Here is an 8,187-nt window from a genome sequence, read left to right on the forward strand (position 1 = left end):
AAGCTGTGCCCAGGTAACCGTGCAACCCTCTGGATCCCTGCGAGCCCACAGGCTGGTTTGTGAATCTCCAGAGGACTAGGGAGTCTCCTGTTTCAGGGAGTGGGTTTCAGATAGTCAAAACTGAGCAAAGTTCCCCACAAGGGAGCTGGAGTGGATGAAAGGCTGGGGCTCTCCTCACTCTATCCTTCACTGGGAGCAGCTCCCAGTCCTTGAATCTAACAGAAAAGAAGGGGGAAGGGAGGGAGGGGCCCAGTTGCAAACAGTCCCAGAGCCACTGCTTTCCCTCTCCTAGACTGAGCTGCTTTTCTAAAATGCAAATCTCTGGCACACAGGTCCACATTGCTCAATAATATTTGCTGAACATATTAAAGAGAGTTCTATGTTTCAGTGTCTTGGCCTGCAAAGGCTTGTGGGGCCCGTTTAGGGGCTTCAAGGTGAAAGTTGCTGCTGATGTGGACAGGAAAGAACCAGAAGGATTCACATTTCATCCAGAGGCCCTGGACCCCTGCCCTGTGAGCATGCGTACTGTCTATTCAAGACTCCAGGGTGAAACCCCACCTTCCTTGCTCGCTATGGAAACCAGTGCCAGGAGAGGCCTCTTCTCCTGTCCCAGAGTCAGCCAAGAACAGTCCAGTCCACAGCTGTGTAATCTGTTCCACATTACATATTTTGAAGTAACCCACCAGAAAAAACAAAATCTCTCCACAAGGAGATTTTGTAACTTCTTCCTATACTTTCTACATCTCCTTCTGAGTCTCTTCAGGGTGCTGTTATTGCTTTTAAGATTCTGGACCTGAGATGATTTACTGTCCGTGTCTCCTCCAGCTCCTAAAGCATCATTCACGCTCTAGCTCCAAATCTCTCCCCTTTGGGTTAAAAAAAACCACACTGAACCCCACATAAACGTAGACTTCTTATCCATAATGCCTTTGACTTTTCCTTTTTTTGTTCTAAAGGACTCTTGTTTTTTTTGTTTTGTTTTATTTTGTTTTACCTTATTTGGTAGCTACTGAGCTATTGAACTCTTCTCAGGATATAGACACAAAAAAATTTCCTCCAACTTAACAGTAGTCAAAGCTTTATCTTGTTTGATCACCAGCCAAACAAACTCCACTCCATTCCAATCCTCTAAAGATCCTCCTCCTCCTCCTCCTCCTCCTTGTCCTCCTCCTCCTCTTCCTCCTCCTCCTCTTCCTCCTCCTCCTCCTCTTCCTCCTCCTCCTCCTTCTCCTCCTCCTTCTCTTCCTCCTCCTTCTTCTTCTTCTTCTCTTCCTCCTCCTCCTCCTCCTCCTCCTCCTCCTCCTCCTCCTCCTCCTCCTCTTCTTTTGCCTCCTCACCTTCTTTCTTTTTGTTGATCACAGGGCTTGAACTCAGATCTAGGTGCTGTCCTTGAGCTCCTCTCAGGGATAGCACTCAACTAATTTGAGCCACAGAGCCACTTCTGATTTTCTTGGTGGTTAATTGTATTTAAGTCTCACAAACTTTCCTGCCTGGGCTGGCTTCAAACCATGATCCTCAGATCTCAGCCTCCTGAGTAGCTAGGATTACAGGCCTGAGCCACTGGAGTTTGGCTTTAAATTTGCTTCTTCATTGGGGACTTTGCCTATTTGGGAAGATTTTTCTCTGGGGACAAAAAGACACAACAGCTTTAGTGGGCATCCATCTAGGCTCTAAGCATGAATAGTTTCAGCTTCCTCTGTGTCTGCTTGACCACAAATTTCAAGGTGTTACCACGGTCCAAGCGTGATCTCCAAGTGCTAGTTCTGGTAACCTCAGGAAAGAACCTTCCGGTCAGAGGTTGAAATACAATGTGAGCAACTGTATGACAGCTGCCTGTCATCTTGCTGCTAACTTTACCAGAATAGTATTCAGACAGAAACTCAACCATACAGTTCAGCCCTAACACAACTAAATAAAGCACCTCAACACTACAATGTAGACTCCCATATCTTACTTCCATGAGGGTCAATTTATAATTCTTTCCCCCATGCCTTTTTTTGGCAGTTCTGGGGCTTGAACTCAAGGCTTGAGTGCTGTCTTTGGGTTTTCTCAAGGCTAGAGTTCTACCACCTGTGTCACAACACCATTTTTGGATTTTTTTTTCTATGTATGTAGTACCAAGGAATGGAACTTGGGTCTTCGTGCATGCTAGGCAGGCACTCTGTCACTAGGACAAACTACCGGTCCCCTAATGCTTTTCATAGCATACTTTCATTAAGTCCATTACATCTAAGAGAGAGAAACATGAAATTGTTATATCTTTTTGAGGATTGAACCTAAATTCTTCTGCATGGCAAGGAGATACTCTACTACCAGGAGCTGTATCACTAATCCCACAGGTATAGTTTTAATTATCTCACAACATCAAAAAAAATAGATCACATGGCCAAATCGTGCTGGGATTTAAATAGTAGATTCAAATATTTAGGCTGGTGCCAGAGGTTCACAGCTGCTCAGGGAGCTGAGATCTGAGAATCCTAGTTGGAAGCCAGGCTGAGTAGACAAATCTGAGAGACCATCATCTACATTTAACCAGAAAAAAAGAGATCCAAAAGTGGGAGTTTTGCTCAAGTTGTAGAATGGGAAGGAAAGGAAGAAAAGTAAAATTAGGAGGAAAAGAAAGAGAGGACAAGAAAAAATAAAGAAAAAATCATGTAGAGAAAAAAATCTGAGCACAGAAAAATTCATGGGCTGGAGATATAGCTCTGAGGTTGGGTGTTAGTCAGTTTGCCAAAGATCCTGCTATCAATCTCTAGTAATGTGGGAGGGTGGGGAAAGAAAGAGTGGATGGAAGGAAGGAAAGAAGGAAGGAATGGCGGGAAGGAGGAAAGATAAGAGAGGAAAACAGAGGGAATGAAAGGAAAAAGAAGGGAAAGGGAGAGGGAGGGAGGATAAAATAAGAAAAGAGATAAGGATAGCATTTTAGCATCCCAGGTCCAAAACTATAAAGTCATAAAAGTTTTTAAAATTTGAAAGTTTTGAGAATTCACATGACATTACAAGTGGAAAATTCCACATCTGACCTCATGGGATGGATTGCTATTAAAACAGGGTGTACAAAAATATTGCATGAAATCACTTCAGATGAGGTTCACAAAGCATATGTGAAACAAATAATACACTCAAAATTGGATCCTATCCCATATGTAAATATCCTGAAATCCAAGAAAAATTGGAAATATTTCTGATCTTAAGAATTGTGGATAAGACATAGTCAACTTGCATGCATACAATCAGTTTGTACTCTAGAAATGTTTTTTTAATGCTCAAATGTTTTCTCTTCCACGAGGCAGCCTCAAAACAGCATGTGTATGAAGTTGTGAAGTCGGGCATGCTGACGCCTATCTGTAATCCCAGCATTAGGGAGACTGAGGCAGGAGGAACAGGAGATGGAAGCCTGCCTGGGCAGCAAGATTTTGTCTCATATGAAAAAGGCAAAAACAAAACCAACCAACAAAATAACAGAAAGTATGGACTTGAAGAAACCCCAGAATGGCTAAAATTCAGATGTGACTCAGAGTAGGATGAGGAGCAAATACATGATTCCTGATTCTCAGACTCCAGCAAGGTCCTTTTTAAATTTCTGTCATAGATGGTCTGTACCTCTGTTTTATTGGATACTTAGTGGTACTCACACATGTAATTATAGCTACTCAGGGAGCTGAGATCTGAGGATCCGTGTGAAACCAACGTGAGTAGACAAACCAGAGAGACTATTTACCTACAGTTAATGAGAAAAAAAAGGTCCAAAAGTGGAAGCTTTGCTCAAGTTAGAGTATTCCAGCCTTGAGCAAATAAGATAAGTTGCAATAATGTGAAGCCTTGAAAACACTGTCAACCAATATATTCCTTGTTGTACCCTCAGTTGTCTAAAAATGGACTATTAGATATTTTTAAGAATTTATTAACATTGATTTTTACATCATATTTCAAATGACTTATTTAATAAACAAGTATTCAAGAAGGGAATCCCTATATACAATCACTGGCACTTAGATTTTAGAACATAATTAAAATTAGGCTGAGGGTTTGTATGTCATAGATACATATTAGTCTATGTAATAAAACATTATGTCTATGGTGTCATAGATTTTTATGTCTATGTAGTTGTGTTTATATTTCCAATACCATGTCTATATCATAGGGAACGCAGATATTGAGTCCTCGCTCTTGTACTGTTTGGATCTAATAGCCACATATTAAGGATACCATGTGCCTTTTGTTCCTTTGGTCTTGACTTGTCTCACTCAACATGATTCGCTCTAGATTCATCTTTAAGAAATTGGGGAAGAAGGGTCAGGGATAAGTAGCTCCCATCTGTCACCCTAGCTACTCAGGAGGCTGAGATATGAATATCATGGTTCAAAGCCAGCCCAGTTATTAAAAAAAAAACGTCTAGGAGACTCTTAACTCCAATTAACCATCAAAAAGTTGCACTGGAGTGTAGCTCAAGTGGTACAGTACCAGGTGTGAGAAAAAGGGGGAAAAAAGCTGAGTGAGACTTCAAGGCATCAAGCTGAAGCCCTTTGAAGGATACCACGGGATAACATGTCATGTCCTATAGACCAAGACAAAGCAAATCTTACAAGAAGCTTTTCCATATGAGTATTTCAGCAGGAGTCCTCCGATCTCAGCCTCCTGAGTAGCTAGGATTTCAGACACGAGTCACTGATGTCTGGCCAAAACGTTTTCATAAGAAGAATAGATTTTCATTTTCCACAGCATTGTGTAGTTATTTCGCTGTAGTTAAAAATGATGTGCTGTGCAGGGTGCTAGTGGCTCATGCCTGCAACCTGAGTTATTCAGAAAGCTGAGATCTGAGGATTGTAGTTCAAAGCCAGCCTGGGTAAGAAAGTCCATGAGACTCTTTATCTCCAAGTAACTACTCAAAAGCACAGAAGCAGAGCTGTGGCTCAAAATGGTAGAGCAGTAGCCTTGCAAATGAGCTCAGGCACAGTGCACTGGTCCTGAGTTCAAGTCCCATGACTGACAAAAAAAAAGGTGTTGTGATTTAATGTTTTTTTTTAAAAAAGGACTTTACAAATTCCTAACAAGAAGAAAGGATGCATGTTTGAGGTTATACTAGTTACCCAGGTTAGACCATCATAGATACATGATATACAGATCATGGGAGCCACTGTTCCCATACACATGTCCAAAGATGATGTGTCAATTTAAAAAGTATCTTTTAATCTACTCATGATGCTGCCTGTCTATGATTCCCCCTCCCCAACAGTTCAACTTTCCCTCGGATTGCTGCGGAATTCCAGTAAGTACATTCCACACTCTTCCTGGTTAGACAAACACCAACAGGTTTGGTAAGGAAGGGGCCCCATCCATCTTTACTGGTATTTCTCAGCATTCCAGCCTGACATTCCCCTTCACAGTTTACACGTGTGTGTGTGTGTGTGTGTGTGTGTGTGTGTGTGTGTGTGTGTGTGTGTGTGTGTGTGTGATCTTGCCCAATCCCAACTGATGCACTCATTCTTAGGAAACCCAAGGTCTCAGGCCCCCCTTGAGTCCCCTTCATGGACTTGGCAGGTTACCCAGGTGACAATGTCCTCCAAGCAGGCTTCATCCCCCTTCTTGATTTTATTTTTTAATTTTTTAAACCTATCCAGTATTCCTTGGCCATCCCCTTGCTGTTTTGTTGTTGTTGCATGTCCTGCGTCTTTCCTGAGCCCACACGGGCAGCCCCTCCAGGCGGGCTCAGACCCTGGGATGAGGCTGAAGCGCAGAGGCCCCGCCCACGCGGCCCCGCCCCCTCCGCCAGCCCCTCCGCCAGCCCTGCGGTCTGCGGGCCGCGCATGCGCCCTGCCCGCCGCGCGGCGCCCCGCCTCGAGCCCGCCGCCGCCGCCGCCGCCGCCGCTGCGGAAGGCGCCTGGGCTTTGCAGCGCGCACTTCCTCTCGGGGAGTCGGCGGAGACCACAGCAGCCTCAGCCTTCGCCCGCCGCCGGCAGCAGACAGACGTTCCGCAGCGCCTCGAGCTTCCCAGAGGCTCCTCCCCGCCCACCCCATCCCCGGGCTCCACTTGGCCGCCGCCGAGATGTCCGAAACCAACCACCACCAGGACCCCCAGCACGATCCTGGCATGGCGGCCGCCGCCGCCGCTCCCGACGACGCCGAGGTACACGGTTGCCCTGGGGTTCCGGTGGGGGTCCCTCCGCCCGACTTCCCCGCCCCGAGCTTTGCAGAGCCGGAGAACCCTCCCGCGGGCGCCCCGCGGGCCGCGCCGCCCCGCCAGGTCCCCGAGGAGGACGACCCCAAGGCCCTGCTGGAGGCGGCCGAGGAGGGCCGCGCGCACGCGTCCCCGAGCCCGCCGCCGCTGCCCGAGCCGCCCGCGCCCGCCCAGCTGGTGCAGAAGGCGCACGAGCTGATGTGGTACGTGCTGGTGAAGGACCAGAAGCGCATGGTCATCTGGTTCCCCGACATGGTGAAGGATGTCATCGGCAGCTACAAGAAGTGGTGCCGCAGCATCCTCCGGCGCACCAGCCTCATCCTGGCCAGGGTCTTCGGGCTGCACCTGCGGCTGACCAATCTCCACACCATGGAGTTTGCGTTGGTCAAGGCGCTCAGGCCCGAGGATCTGGAGCGGGTGGCGCTCAATAACCGCATGCCCATGACGGGCCTGCTGCTCATGATCCTCAGTCTCATTTATGTCAAGGGTCGGGGGGCCAGGGAGAGCGCCGTGTGGAACGTCCTGCGCATCCTGGGGCTGCGACCCTGGAAGAAGCACGCCACCTTCGGCGACGTCCGCAAGCTCATCACCGAGGAGTTCGTGCAGCAGAATTACCTGAAGTACCAGCGCATCCCCCTGGTCGAGCCCCCCGAGTACGAGTTCCACTGGGGCTCCCGTGCCAACCGTGAAATCACCAAGATGCAGATCATGGAGTTCCTGGCCCGGGTCTTCAAGAAAGACCCCCAGGCCTGGCCCTCCCGATACAGGGAGGCTCTGGAGGAGGCCAGAGCCCGGCGGGAGGCCAATCCCGATGCCCACGGCCCCCGCAACAGCGTCTCTGGGGAGTAGATGCGAGCAGGAGGGGGGTTCTTGGAGGCAGAATCGTTTTCTGACCGTCCACATTGCTTCGGGAAAGGGGGTGGGTGGGGCTCGGGTCACTTAGAGTATTCAGGATTCCCAGTGCAGTGTTCCCAGTGTGAAACCTTCTCAGTTTTCACGACAGCGCTTCCCCTCACATTTCTCCATTGCCATCTTGTATTCACGTGGGTACACTTTGAATAATCGTGTCCTTAGGATTGATGCATGTTTCTTTCCTAAAGTGAGCTCTGTCGGTGCTTTTTGCTTTCTGTGGATTTTTTTTTCTTTTTCTTTTCCTTTTCTCTTCTGTACCAGAGACGTGCGAAAAACAAAAATAATTTACATTCTGTTCTTTTCCACGGGACCGATGATATGTATTAAGGTAGACTTGATCCTGGAGAATTTTGGAAGGGTTCACCAGCACAGCTGGGCCTGAGCAAGCCAAAAGTCAAGGCCCCCCCTCTCCCTCCTCTGTGACTCATTGGGCACCTGAAACATCCCTTGCCCGAAGTGGACTGGACTGGACTGATTTGAACTGAACTGATTTGAACTGGAATGGTCGGAAACGGTCCCAGTTTTGAGCACTTAGCACACTTTAATTAAAATACATATATATCACCCCCTCCCCATGAATAAAGTTTAAATATTAAAGATTCTCGTGATGCAAAGCATTCCTCTGGAGCAGTGTATTTCTTTTTTTCATCTTATACACAAAGTGGGGTGGGCAGGGATGAGGGAGGGGTGGAGAATCAGGGCTCGTGGACCCTGGGAAATACATGAAGTTTACAGCTTTATGATTATGATTATTATTATTAATCTATACATGGCCCTTGCATGGGATGGAGCGGGGTGGGGGGGGGGAGAGAGGGATAAAATCAAATCAGCAAACACAAAAATCTGCCCTTATCACTCCACCTAGGAATAATGACTGGTATTTATTCACCGTCATATCTTCCCTAACCAACAAGTATATTATGTGGACACACAAGGGATATGACATTGCTGTAAAGCCTTTAAACACATTTTGGCCATTAACCCTTACCCTAGTCCTCAGAGGTATGGCTCCTAAAGCTTAATAAAAGAGTGCACAATCCTCCCCACCCTCGGAGCGGTTCCCCTGCCTCCTGGATCTTTCCTGAAGAATGAAGATG

At 47.2% G+C, this 8,187-nt stretch overlaps 1 protein-coding gene across 1 annotated transcript; it reads left to right on the top strand.

Moving 5' to 3' along the window:
• The first annotated feature begins 5,852 nt into the window (after nucleotides 1-5,852).
• Nucleotides 5,853-7,707, top strand: Ndn (necdin, MAGE family member). The gene has a single exon (XM_090321519.1). The coding sequence runs from the start codon at nucleotides 6,047-6,049 to the stop codon at nucleotides 7,025-7,027; it is 981 nt and encodes a 326-aa protein (XP_090177645.1). The 5' UTR covers nucleotides 5,853-6,046; the 3' UTR covers nucleotides 7,028-7,707.
• Nucleotides 7,708-8,187: the final 480 nt, after the last annotated feature.

Source organism: Megascapheus bottae, chromosome 30 (genome assembly GCF_031878675.1).
Source record: "Megascapheus bottae isolate mThoBot1 chromosome 30, mThoBot2.hap1, whole genome shotgun sequence".
In the NCBI taxonomy this organism is placed as follows: domain Eukaryota; kingdom Metazoa; phylum Chordata; class Mammalia; order Rodentia; family Geomyidae; genus Megascapheus; species Megascapheus bottae.

Bases quoted from the DNA above. Each gene is read 5' to 3' on its own strand.
- Ndn (XM_090321519.1), top strand. From the start codon at position 6,047: ATGTCCGAAACCAACCACCACCAGGACCCCCAGCACGATCCTGGCATG.